General features: G+C 36.9%; 1 protein-coding gene across 1 annotated transcript in view; it reads right to left on the bottom strand.

The window, feature by feature from the left end:
• LOC139141872 (nuclear pore complex protein Nup214-like) overlaps positions 1-15,193 on the bottom strand; it is a 45,126-nt gene that overhangs the window by 25,511 nt on the left and 4,422 nt on the right. Inside the window, exons 2-4 of the mRNA XM_070711628.1 lie at positions 12,757-12,862; positions 5,334-5,401; positions 220-319 (exon numbers count right to left, since the gene is read on the bottom strand). Coding sequence (XP_070567729.1) covers positions 220-319; positions 5,334-5,401; positions 12,757-12,862 — 274 coding nt within the window. The remainder of the gene's footprint in view (positions 1-219; positions 320-5,333; positions 5,402-12,756; positions 12,863-15,193) is intronic.

The raw sequence follows: 15,193 nt of genomic DNA, 5'->3' as shown, positions 1-15,193 counted from the left end.
TCCAGTTGATATTTTGAGCTAGAGTGTAGCTAGCTTTATCCATTTTCTCATCATGGATCTTGTTCTTATGAACTTGGCAAAAAATTTGTGTGTGGTATGTTATAATATATATTATACTCCTGGTGATTTCAACAGGTATACACAAACGCTTTCTTGTTTTATCGTATAAGGTCATATTATAATACAATCTTTTAACCACAAATGAAAGCTCTGGCATACCTCCAAGCACAATTGCCTTTCCAACATCTGATTTCTTGTGAAATATGTCAGAACTCTTCTTGTCATCGTCACTTTTGGTCCCTGAACGATCACGTATACCCTATCATGGAATAGAAAAAAAAATGAAGAATAAGGTGAAAACCTATGGCATTACCAGTAATATCAATGATAATGATCTATCATTAATATACAATAATTGGACTTTGTTCCAAATTTAAATGAAACTTTCAGATTGTGCTCTTGCAAATTTAATACCAAAGATGATATGTTTGTTACTATGACACACTATCAGGTGGTTTAAATAAATGAAGTATCAGATGTTTAAAGGGACAAAGTCAGTCATTTTTCATGAATTTTGATTGATATGAGATACTACTTATATTGTTTGACATGTTGAAAGATACTGATTGAATTGGTGAACATGCATGTATTTGACCCCTGTTTTAGATATTTAATTCATTTTCGCGATGGTTTCGTGTCTAAAACCGGGGTCGAATATATGCATGTTCACCAATTCATTCAGTATCTTTCAACATGTCAAACAATATAAGTAGTATCTCATATCAAACAAAATTCATGAAAAATGGCCGACGTTGTCCCTTTAAGAAAATCAGCCCTAAAGACTTAATTCAATTGAAAGTATAAGTTAACTTGATGAGCTCATTCATAGGAACCTCAATACTAAGCAGAATGCTATCACTTGAATCATAGTCAAAACATGTGATTTTTGACAAATATGAAGAGTTTGCTTACAAAAAGAGATGAAAAATGATTGAAAGCTTTCATTTGAGTGGTTTGTAAAATGTCGTTTCCAGTAAGATATAGAATGAGACACAAGGAGTTTGTTACACACATTTCCATCATCATTTGAACAAATCTGAATTAGGTAATAAACCTACGAGCCAAAGTTGAAAGCAGTCAGGTACATGGCTACGTGGTAGGAAATGTTATGATGGACTACGAGAAAATTGGCTCAAAAATTTTACATATTTACAAATTTCATCACCATTTTGATATATCTGCATGGCGCTGTAATTCCCCAGAGCAAAAGAGGAAATCAAATTTGAAATGAATGGACAAACACCATCAGAAAATAAATAGGTTTAACAAATGTGAAACAGGCCATCTGTAAAAACAAGTGGCAACGAAACTGAAGCAATCGTTATTGGGAAATTTCAGTGCATTAATAAGGGAAAAGCATAATTATTATTAAAAATTTTTATTTGCAAAAAGTCAAATCTACAAGACTTTATTCAGTTCTAGATGACCATGTACACATCCATATACATAAACTTCTAAGACTTGGATTGGTGATTAACAATTCATCAACTCCACAAATTTGGTCTACTGATAGAGGAATGAATGGAGATAGATAGAGATTGATGACGTCTGAAATGCAAAGACTTGGTAAGCAAAGTATTATGCATTTAGCATTCTCAGGAACACAAAAAGACTGTTGCTGTTGCTGGAGAAAAAAGACACAGCTACCTAAATGGTTGTCATTCAAAGGATGCTTTGCAATGTAGCAATAGTAGCATGCAATATGGTTTACTTTCTTTTGGATAATTATTTCCCACTGTTTGGGGCAGGTTCCCAGCTACCAGGAGACAGGAAACCATGGGATTTGTGAACAGTGTGCAAAATTAACGTTGGTCCGACGGTCCGAGACCGACAGATTTCTCGTTGAGCCGAAAGTTTTTAGCAACATGTCAGTCCTTATGACCGACTGAAATTTGGAATAAATGATAAAAATTTCTCCGTCAAGATCTGAACAGATGCAGATGATGACTGACTCTGAATTATGTGATTCAGACTTGAATGTCATGCACCTATCAATGTTTTCCACCGTGGGAGTGCGGGGCAACAGGGATATTGATCGCACTTCGTATCCTGGTGGTGGGGAATTCGATCTCTATGGTACGCCACTAATCCCTCCGATCGACGCGCATAGCACGGTGCAGCTAATTGCATTCAGATCAGTATGAATTACGTCCGTGCATGCAGATTCTAGCAATGGAATGGATTGATTTTGGTGCAACAATGTGATACAATCGTCTAGTGAGTGTAACCCTGGTAATGTTAGCATATCTGTGTCATATGGTAACAACACCCAGTATCACTTCACTAGTTCCACACTTTAAGTGTTCGGAATTTACGTGTACACAAATGTACATAGTAAATTCCATTGAAGAGTTCAAAACATAAACGGTTCAATGAAGAGTTTAAGACAAAAACCTACTACGAGATCAGTGCTGTTGGCTAAACATATTTGGTTTTGAATATGGAGGTATTTTTTTACCTCTATCGTTTTGAACTACGCCAGATACAAGGACTAGATGTTACACGACAGCCCAATTGTGCTACCTGCCAGTCGACAGTCAAGTTCACGTTTCGCTGCGTTTGTTTGTGGACCGCTAGAATATCTTGCTTGCATTCGTTGGTCTTCAACCAAAGTCCACAAGACCGACTGTTACCATGATATATCGTGATAACAAGTGTACATTTTATAAAACAGAGCGGCCTTATCATTAACAGTTTTGTCGAGTTGCACGATCCGTCGTGTATACTCTCAGAGGTTGAGAGTAGGGCTTCAAATTGTTTCGATGTATACCGTTTTACGACAGACAGGCAAAACTCAGTGTCATCCTGGACTGTAGGCCTAAATGTCGCAAAAAATTACGTCTTTTAAGATTTTACGGTATCATTAACTGATCGTGTCGATGGTTTTCAGCAGTATCGAGTGTCTGTCAAACTTTTCAGAGTCATTTTAATAACTTTACGCTTTCAAAGGGGGATGAGACCCAGCAATCGCTCAGTCAAAACTTTTCAATCAGAAAATATGCATTCATTTCCACAAGTGGTGACGTGTGCCATTCATGTTGTCTGCAATTTTTATAATCGAAAAAAGTTACGATACTTGTCCTTTTAATTAAAAGTATAACTTCATCTGTTTCTTCATGAATGCAACAGAGGCCACATTTAAGCATATTTATTTTTTGAAAAATTTTGAAAGTAATCCATACGTCATATCAAAAGCCATACCAAGTATTTTCTTCCTTCTGTTTTCCATTAAGAAAAAAGTTGTAGTGATCAATGTTTGCATAAAAAATTTATTCATACACTCCCCTTACTCATGACTGTTTTCAGGGTACTAAGTTATTCACGCACTCTTCTACCACTTGCGTTGGCAAATTTCAGAAGTGATTTTCAGCTCGCCAACCATTTTCAAATCACAATATCACATACCCTGGTGTGGTGTACAATTGTACACAGCAATGTAGAGAACACGTACCATTCCCCATAGACAGTCATGAGAGACAAACTTTATCGCTTTCATCAGCCACATGTAGCCAGTGCATGAGCCTGTATTCCCTGGCCCCTGGGTGTTTGACATCATTTTATAGTCCGAGAGTGGGGGATTTGACATGGCTAGAAAAAATGTCAAATTCTCCTGTTAGTCCCATAGTCCCCCAAATGGTGGAAAACATTGATAAATGTGTGTGCATGACAGTGAGGAAGATGAGGACTGTGATCTTTTTCAGATTCCAGATCATGTAGATGAATATTTCATGATCATTCACTTACACTATTCTGCAATCTATGTGAACAATAGTCTTTTGGAGTGAATACTTGCTGACTCTATTGATAAAAGGACATGAAAATTAAATATTACAACATTCGAAAGCATAGTATTGGTGGAGAAGTTGACTTTAATGGTCGTTAACAAGTGCCCTCATTGAGGACCGGCAGTTTTCTGTGAGGACCAGAAGCTTTGGCTCGGTGCAGGTCCTTATGACCTGAAGCTATTTTCTCTAAATTTCGCACACTGTTTGTGAAGGTTATAAATATTCATGAGTAATAATTGGCCAATTACTGATTGTTTCACCAAGTTTATTTCAATATTTACAGACAGCAGAGTCTTTTTGGCATTGGTGTTTACAAAATCACCAAACCCTATCCAATGATGGTATATACAATCATTATACATGCAGATCGACATTCAGCTTGCAATTTTGCAACTGTATGCAATATTTTAACATGGTCCCTTATGAGGGACCTAGGTTTGAAGTATGTTTGATCAATATGACAGCCTAGGAGGAATACATCAAAGTGAATCAATTATGCTGCTGCTTTACAAAAAGTGCCCTTCAATTCTCGGTAACTAAATATAATTTTCCCACCAAGGTGGGTCATACAAGTCTCAGGCAATTGGCCAAATTTGGCAGATTTCTACACATAAAACACACATTACAAATGTTATGTTTAAGGTTATACAGAAATTTAATGCCAGTAATGCCTAAAAAGATGACAAGGTAAATGAGTTTAGTGGTTCCACAAAAAACCCAAACTTTTTGCCATTAAAACGATACACATTTGTGTTCAAAGAATTTATGAGATCACTATCTAAAACTCTTGCTAACGATTTTTACCCAAAATGCATTTCAATACCATGTAGTTTGCCCCCAACCTCCAGCACAAGACAAAAGCTATTTCAGATAGCTAGAATTGGTGCTGTTTTAGCCAGCACTGGATATACATGATATTCCCTCCATAAAGCATTAGATAAGCAGTGCTTCTAGAAGTACAGTGCTCAGCTGTTGCCACAGTGAGGTCAGAAGTTTTCAATGACATCGTGCTGTAGCATCATTCAAAGGGCTTACAAAAGAGTTAATGGTAGTGTAGGAGTGCATTTTGGTGACAGATACTTGGACTCTCAACATTTTATAAAACTTTTCTGGTCCACCACTTGTAAGGCCTCACTTTGAAGCTCTTGAAGTAAGTGAAGTTTCAGTGTCTCGTATTTGCCCAACACATATTTTTAATTCAAATTTTCCCCATAGAATTCACACAGAGATTGTGGCCACTAATCTTTGTGTTATGTCAACCAGAAAAATTAAAAAACCTTTTTTCCTTGAAAAGACAATTAAAGACATCTCTGAGTCATTTGTTCAGTTTTCCCTTGCATTTTTAGTAAACATTAACAAAAGCTTGTACATTGTAAAAAGTCAAAATCAAAACATGAAAAGTACTTTCATTGCTCCAAAATCAAAACGGTGAATGCAGAATTTTGGAAAGGCAAATATGGCATATATTGAACTGATGAAATTACTTACTGTATCTGATAGCCTTGATCCGAATCTTCGTAATATACCTGAAGATCTGGCCTTTCCCGACCCAATATCTGCTGAAAACAATCCATATCATCAATATTATCAATATCGTATATCTACTACTTGATATGCAATATCATAGCTTGTGTTATTAAAAGCATCATCAGCTATGATCTTTGATACATATAACCCTGAGCAGTATTTTTGATCTGTTGATAAAATAGCTTCTTGTTATTGTCTCAAAATATGCCCAAGTGTCTTGCGTACAAGTTGTTGGCACAGTCTACCTGTACATTATATCCGATGTTAATGTTGACAACTAATATTTAGTCTAGATAAGAATGACTTTGGTAACAATACGAAGGTTAAAAAAAAGCTTGTATTTTAACATATTTTTTGAAGAATAAGAAAGAAAGAAGAAAGAAAGGAAAAAAAAAAAAAAAAAAAAAAAAAAATATATAATATATATATATATATATATATATATATATATATATATATATATATATATATATATTTAAGCAATAACCCCCGCCGCAGGAGGGTATACACGAGATTTTGGTACAATGCGCGACATAAAGCACGAGCCGATAGGCGAGTGCTATATGGAGCGTATTGTACCAAAATCGAGTGGATACTCGACTGTGGAGGGGGTTATTGCTATTATTTTATATCAGTATGTGTGTCTTTGTTGTCATACTTGGGTAATTTCATCACTTTGAGCCCGAAATGCAGAAAACGGACGTCTGAGAAATCGAACGTCGGAAATTCTGCGCCCGAGACCGAGCATTTTTATAAGTTGGGATTACGTACACGCACACCGTATCCTACGATAAATACGAATTACGTTTATCAACATTGCATTTTATTCGCATGCAACACGAACATGAACACTATACAAAAATACCTGCTGCAGACACAGAAAACGGGTCAAGAGTTCAAATCAAAAGAAAAAGTAACATTTTTTTCGTAAATTGACATAAGAATAATTGTCCTGACTTTTGGCATACTAAAAATAGATTTGTCTCATTCTGTACAGCATACACGTATACGGCCGTTGCGACATTCAGAGGTGGTACAGTGCATGTGAGGTTACAGGATCAATATTTGATGGATAATTTGGACGTTAATTGTACCAGAAAACAAGCAGTTTTGAAATCATCCAGACTTGCGATGACTGCAACTGTGATGAGCAGTTCTGCAGAGTGTGTTGCCCGATGCAGCGATAGCTGGACGCTGACACTGCTCGTTGCATTTATGTGAAATTTCGTCGCAGTCGCCAGGAGTCATCCCATCGTTATTTTGAACTTCTTGGTCTACCGGTACATCGTTAGGACACCCCGGTCTGTTACAGCCCAAATTTTGGTAAAGATTATCTGACATACCATTACTGTGAGGAAGTGTCAATTTATTAGTGTATGAACGAATGAATACTAGCGCTATTTTAAAGAGCGGTAGGATATATCGCGTTTCGACTCCCGCAATATCAAGCAAAGTGCAAGGTGCGCTCTCGCTCTAATAATATTGTGTACATCACACCCAAATGTGCTGCTTCAGAGATGTCTTTCATCATCGATCCAAGCTTATTTTCACCAAGAGGTGAGTTACAGACCCACACTTTACCTGTGTATCAAAATTCGGTCTTCCGTCTTTGAAACAAAGCGGACTGTTTCGGTTTTTCTCGAGGGTCTACGGTTTAGACAGGTGTACGTTCGAATGCACCGACTGGGCAATTTTCGAAAATGCTTGTTTAGGGGCCCGTTTTACCACCGCTATCAGTGCTAAAACAATATTTTAGCATCGCTGGAATGAGCTCTCGTCCAATCAGAATGGCGCATGGTAGCATGATATAATATATATATATATATATATATATATATATATATATATATATATATATATATATATATATATATATATATATATATATATATATATATATTTATATAATATATAATATATATATATATATATATATATATATATATATATAATCCCATGGTATTTTTCTCTGTTTGACGTCATCGTATACGAGTGTTTTTCGCGGAGCCGTACAACTTCGAGCCCAAGGCGAGAAGTTGTACGGCTCCGCGAAAAACACTCGTATACGATGACGTCAAACAGAGAAAAATTCCATGGGATTATATATTTATCACATGAACAGTCTTCTTATTTTTCTTTGATGTGGATGGATCAAAATTATTGTAACAAACTGCATGATGTTTATCGCGATTTTGTGTTTTATTTACGCGGATTACTTACCGGGTACATTTAATGAGTAAAGCGGTCCGTCATCCAGGAGATGTACAAATGTTTACAGGTATACTTTCATTCATAAATCCCATTAAGTTAAAAATTTGATACATGGAATGGTATCTCCACCAATCAGACATACGGATTCGGTCACGTGCGCGTGTCAATCATTGTCTCGTGCTGGAGCGATGCCAAGGCAAGTCTGCCATCGGCGGACATAGCCTTCACCGCGCTTGCGAAAGATAACGATAGTATTTTGAGTTATTTAGAATATTTAGAATTATATTTATAAAGCGAATGCAACGGCACGATCGAAACAGTAGTTATCACTCTTACAGATGCTGTGGCTTTTAAAATATCACAAGTTTACGGCCTTGGCGAGCCCGAAAGTTTCAGATCGATGACACAGTACACACACAATGTACGCTTGTACAGTTGGCATGCACTGCGCGTCCGCCGGTGGCCATCTCAGTCGTCAATGTTTTCGTCATATGGACTTTGATATTTGCTGTGACACATATATCGCCCGTAGGTACTTCCCAATTTTGTTACTTGACGGGAACTCTGTTCTGTTGTGAGTGTTGTCCGAGTCAACTTTCGAAATGCATCAGATTCTACAGCGCTGCACTGCAGAGTTTACACTACAGTTCGACAGCTTAGGCTTGATTACGATCGAGAAACAACGGAATAGTATTTGTGTGATGAAGGAAATTTATCGTTGCTTGTCGATATTTGTGCCTTCTATGTCGCTTTCCCGAAGTTTACACAGTATTCATTTATTAAGTTGAACTTTTGTTGAGGTGTATCTTTCGGGTTTATCGCCAACCGGGATCGCCAGGTACAACGTCGCTTGGCGATCGCCAGGTACTACGATATCCACATTGAGCCTTGCGACTGGAGCCGTGACGTTACTGAGTCAAACGATCGACGGTATCCTCATTCGATTCTTGGGAATAGTAAAGCTTTAGCGACTCGAAATTTCGTTGGGCATGCCTTCTCTGTTTCCGTATCTGGATTTATCGGGTCACCTTTTTGTCAAAATGCCATGAGAGCACGGTATCGATCACGACAAATCGGTCTGTGTCGCGATGTGCACGTACGAACGGTACCATTGCAGGAAAAAAGTTCCGGTTGATGACGTACAACAGCGGTAATATGGATTTCTTATCTGTGCTGGTGTACGTCACACAGGTGGAGATACGGGCGAGTTCATGTGATAAATATATATATATATATATATATATATATATATATATATATATATATATATATATATATATATATATATATATATATATATATATATATATATATATATATATATATATAATAACACAAAATTACTTCAGGTACAAAGTAATGATATCTGTTACTTAAGTTTCATGCATCCTGCTATCATCAGACAGAAGAAGGATGCAGGATGCATGAAACTTAAGTAACAGATATCATTACTTTGTACTTGAAGTATTTTTGTATTATTATTCATAACACTCTGCTTTAGCATCGAGCACTGTAATTTCCCACAAGGACATATGTATACTTCGAGGAAGGTTTGAGTCTTACTTTTGCGGCACATACTACCTTAAATGCACACACTGTACAAGAATTGTAAATGGTCTCCACAGCAGTTGTTGATGTAATAATTTCTTTGTGGTGAGACATTGAAAATATTCTTGGCACACAAATTAACATCCCTGCTTGAACTTATATTTTCTAATTGATATGCTAATAGAATGCAAAAAGGAAAATATTTAATCCAGCTTGAGTTGATATTTTGAGCTAGAGTGTAGCTAGCTTTATCCATTTTCTCATCATGGATCTTGTTCTTATGAACTTGGCAAAAAATTTGTGTGTGGCGTGTTATAATAATTATACTCCTGGTGCTTTCAACAGCTATACACAAACGCTTTCTTATTTCGTCATTCAAGGTCATATTATCATATACCCATGCCCATATCACTTCACGATAGTGACATTTACCGTAAAATATCAGCTGTGATATTTCACAGTAAATGTCGAGATATGCACTATAAACGTCATCGGTTTGGAGTATTCCCGAACTATATTTGCATTTTGATGGTAAACAATGTAAACAAAAAATGGCTGCAGCTCTCCGCCTGCGAAGTGATGCTGCCGATGTAAAAATTTGAAGGGCTTTGAGGAACATGAATATATTGTGTTGCTAAATATGGAAATAAGATATTGAGTCTTGTAATGCTTCCCCATGGTTTTTCTGTTAAAGTTCTTGTATTTTTTTAAACAATCTAGCAAACATTCTTCCTGTTCACACGGCATGGTCTACAGGTAGCGAGCTATGGCCAGTAGTTGGTAAAAATGCACGTTTCACATTGTTGAAGCTATCGTGCTATGGGCAATTGTATGCCATTGTACATTATAGAACCCAAACGTGTAGGACAAACGTGCATGACTAAACACTGTAAAAGTCTGCACGTTAGACATTTTAGACACGTTAGGTCCGTACACGTTAGGTTTGCACGATACACGATAGGTTAGCATGATTGGCATGATAGAAATTGGAGTCATGTGGAGAACCTAAAATGACATACACGTTAGACATTTTAGACACGTTAGGTCCGTACACGTTAGGTTTGCACGATACACGATAGGTTTGCACGATTGGCATGGTAGATTTTGACCGATGTTGAAAACCTAAAATGACATACATGTTAGACATTTTAGACACGTTAGGTCCGTACACGTTAGGTCTGCACGTTACACGATAGGTTTGCACGATTGGCATGATAGATTTTGACCCATGTGGAGAACCTAAAATGACATACACGTTAGACATTTTAGACACGTTAGGTCCGTACACGTTAGGTTTGCACGATACACGATAGGTTTGCATGATTGGCATGATAGAAATTGGAGTCCTGTTGAAAACCTAAAATGACATACACGTTAGACATTTTAGACACGTTAGGTCCATACACGTTAGGTGTGCACGATACACGATAGGTTTGCATGATTGGCATAATAGATTTTGACTCATGTGGAGAACCTAAAATGACATACACGTTAGACATTTTAGACACGTTAGGTCCGTACACGTTAGGTTTGCACGATACACGATAGGTTTGCACGATTGGCATGATAGATTTTGACTCATGTTGAGAACCTAAAATGACATACACGTTAGACATTTTAGACACGTTAGGTCCGTACACGTTAGGTGTGCACGATACACCATAGGTTTGCACGATTGGCATGTTAGATTTTGACCCATGTGGAGAACCTAAAATGACATACACGTTAGACATTTTAGACACGTTAGGTCCGTACACGTTAGGTTTGCACGATACAAGATAGGTTTGCACGATTGGCGTGATAGAGTTAGTCTCCTACCGTGTTTGTAGGCCATCACGTGAATCTTGAGTCATATCGTATAAGGTGCTGACCTAAGATTTATGGAGCTAAAGTGTCTAAAATGTCTAACGTGTATGTCATTTTAGGATGTAATTGAGACAAAATCTATCATACTAATCGTGCAAACTTATCGTGTAACGTGCTGACCATGTTAGGTTTGCACGATACACGATAGGTTTGCACGATTGGCATGATAGATTTTGACCCATGTTGTGAACCTAAAATGACATACACGTTAGACATTTTCGACACGTTAGGTCCGTACACGTTAGGTTTACACGATACATGATAGGTTTGCACGATTGGCATGTTAGATTTTGACTCATGTTGACAACCTAAAACGACATACACGTTAGACATTGTGTCTATAGACGTCAAAAGTGTATGTCATTTTAGGGTTCAAGATAAGTAGAATTGTATCATGGCAATCATAAGACATATCGTATAACGTGCCGACCTAACGTTGACAGAGCTAACGTGTCTAAAATGTCAAACGTGTATGTCAATGAGGGTCTCTAATTGAGTCAAGAGCTATCATGGCAATCATGCAAACCTATCGTGTCTAAAATGTCTAAAGTGTATGTCATTTTAGGGTCTCCAGATAAGTTGAATGGTACAGTCATGATATACACGTTAGACATTTTAGACACGTTAGTTCCGTACACGTTAGGTCGGCACGTTACACGATAGGTTTGCACGATTGGCATGATAGACTTGACCCATGTTGAGAACCTAAAATGACATGCACGTTTGACATTTTAGACACTTTAGGTCCGTACACGTTAGGTCTGCACGATACACGATAGGATACATGTTGGGTGTGCACAATACACGATAGGTTTGCACGATTGGCATGATAGAATAGGACTTATTAATTTGTACGCCCTAAAATGCTATACATGTTAGACATAGGTTATTAACGTTAGGTCTGCACGATACACGATAGGTTTGCACGTTTGGCATTTTAGGCACGTTAGTTCCGACCTGACATACACGTTAGACATTTTAGAAACGATAGGTGCGGATATGTTGGGTCTGCACGATACACGATAGCTTTGCAAGTTTGGCTTTTTTGGTCACGTTAGTTCCGACCTAACATGTCAAACATGCACTACTAAAATGTAAAATGTCTAAAATGAAAAAATCCCGACTTCTGGCCATGGCATGGTCTACAGGTAGCGAGCACGTGGCATGACAGCGAAGTGTCGCGCACGCGACGCCTGTTGACATGGCAACTTTCAGTGTTAACAATCAAAATTGCAACCCCACTCCGTTCCATACGACAAAAGAGTGCGATCGAAGACAGGACAAATTTAAAGCTGAGGACAGTTTTTGATCTGTTACAATTGTAATAGTATATTGCACCTTAAAAGGTTTCTCCTGTATGACATTTTTGAATCCCGGTGTCTTTCTTCTTGCGGTTCATTGACATATGGAGGATTTGCAGTGATGTCGCGCTTGATGTTGACTTTTTTGTATAGTTTATGAATGAAGCCTTTTCACACAAATATTTAGATATTTATGCGCAAGGCGTTATAAGTATTATTAGTAAATTTCTGGGCATGAGTATATGATAAATTAGTTATTACCCAATATCACGTGTTCCTTGCGTCGTATCAGCATTCATGTCATTTATGCTGCCTCAGACACTCGACTTCGTCTCGTGTCTGACGCAGCACAAATGACACTCATGCTGATACAACACAGGAACAGGCAATATTGGGTAATAACCTCTAATTACTGTATAATACTGATCTTTTAACCACAAATGCAAGCTCTGGTATACCTCCAAGCACAATTGCCTCTTCAACATCTGATTTCTTGTGAAATACGTCAGAACTCTTCTTGTCATCGTCGGCTTTGGTCCTTGCAAATTTACGTACCGGTATACGCTATCATGGAATAGAAAAAAAAATGAAGAATAAGGTTAAAACCTATGGCATTACCGGTAATATCAATGACAATGATCTATCATTACTACACAATAATTGGACTTTGTTCTTAATTTAAATGAAACTTTCAGATTGTGCTCTTGCAAATTTAATACCAAAGATGATATGTTTGTAACTATGATACACTGTCAGGGGGTTTAAAAAATACTGAGACGGTAGCTTTGGCGGTATGGGAGCCTTTGTGTGTGATGGACAAACATCCGCACATACCCACAAATATACAGACACAGATGCCACTCAGACTCATCATATAAGCTCTTTTTGGTATTTATATATAAAACCAAATATGAGCTAATAAATGAAGTATCTGATGTTTTAGAAAACCAGCCCAAAAGACTTAATTTAATTCAACGTATAAGTTAACTTGATGAGCTCATCCATAGGAACCTCAATACTAAACATGCTATCAAGCGATTCATACTCCCAAAATGTTGTTATTTTTGACAAATATGAAGTGTTTTTCTACAAAAAAGATGAAGAATGATTAAAAGCTTTCGTTTGAGTGGTTTTTGAGATGTTGTTTCCAGTAAGATAAACAATGAGACACAAGAAGTTTGTTACACACATTTTCATCATCATTTGAACAAATCTGGATACAGTAGTATATGTAACAAGGAACCTACAAGCCAAACTTGAAAGCAGTCAGGTACATGGCTATGTGGTGGGAAATGTTATGATGGACAACGAGAAAATTGGCTCAAAAATTTTACATGTTAGTTTGCAAATTTCATCACCATTTTGACATATCTGCATGGCCCCATAATTCCCAAGAGCAAAGAAAGAAACCAAATTTGAAATGAATGGACAAACGCCATCAGAAAATAAATAGGTTTAACAAATATGAAACAGGGCATCCGTAAAAACAATTGCATCGAACACCAAAGCAATCGTTATTGGGAAATTTCAGTGCATTAAAGTGAAAATACCGTCAAGGACACTATGTGCTCACATTCGGTTTGAATTGGTCCATTCGAGAAATATTTAAACCAGGAAGGTCTCCAACTTAGGTACTGGAGGTCATCCTGAGGAACAAGCATATCAACTTCTATAGCAATGGGAGAAGCAGATCCTAAATACATAAGCAAATGTCAACAACAAAAAACAGAGAAGGCTTGATAAAAAGAAAAGGTGGGAGTGGGCAAAAAATGCACAAGGGATCTGGTAAAAAAGTAATGCTACATCATTGATCTTCTAAACCCTACCCCTCCTGCATATCAAATGTTCCACCCCTTGGTATTACATAAGACCAAATGACAGGAAGTACATTTACAACCTTGGAGATTTTTAATTAATGCCATGAGTGTTATCATTCTTATGTAAACAGCCACTTAAGTTAGTTACAGATAGTGAAATGCCTTCCACTGTGGGTGGTGATTACAACATCTTGAATTATCCTGGATCCAAATTTCTCATCAGTTTTTGTATGTCTTACATAGAAAAGTTGCAAAAATTGGTCCAAAATGAAAAAAATCACCTCAGCTTTGTTTTCTGGATCAAATTTTCCTACAAATTGGTATCAAATATGACAAAATTATGTTCACAGCCTTCAAAATTGTCTCACAACATATCTTGGGTTAGTATAGGTCATTTAAGGTCACAAACTGAGAATAGTACCTAAAATATACAAATTTTGGGGTTTCCCAACACTTTGAGCAGAAAATTTATCTAATAACATCTTTCGGGACTTTATACCAAATTACAAAGCTATCAAACAAGTAATGTTGAGATAAAGTTTTCTTGACCAAAAATGACAATATTGTCTTAAAAATACAATTTTTTATATTTCAGGACAATTTCCACATATCTAACTATTGTCATCTCTGTACGTCTGTGTACGAAATATGAAAGCTGTCTGTCCAGGGGTTTTAAAAAGGAAACACTGTCTAAGATTTTTTGACCAAAAATGACAAAATTGCACAAAAATAGTAATTTTCCCAATTTTGTCATAATTTCAACAAATTAGAAGAGTAACACCCTCGCAAAGAGACAACCCAAATTTGAGAGCGATTGGGCCGGCGGTTTCAGAGAAGAAGAATTTTTACTGAAAATGAGAAAAATCACCAAAAAATTCAGCAAAAATACAAAATTAAGGATATCTTCACAATATTCATAAAACTGTATAAGGTTAACCTAAGGTACTTGCACACAAATTTTCAAAGCAATCAAAAAAGCAGTTCTTGAGTTATTAATTCTTGACCATTTTCACATTTTGTAAGCTCATTTGCATAATTTTGGCAATGCAGACTTCATTTGAACAAAATCCCATCTATA

This window comes from Ptychodera flava, chromosome 10, assembly GCF_041260155.1.
Source record: "Ptychodera flava strain L36383 chromosome 10, AS_Pfla_20210202, whole genome shotgun sequence".
In the NCBI taxonomy this organism is placed as follows: domain Eukaryota; kingdom Metazoa; phylum Hemichordata; class Enteropneusta; family Ptychoderidae; genus Ptychodera; species Ptychodera flava.
Note: the sequence above shows the minus strand (reverse complement) of the source record. Positions and strands in the feature narration are given on the sequence as shown.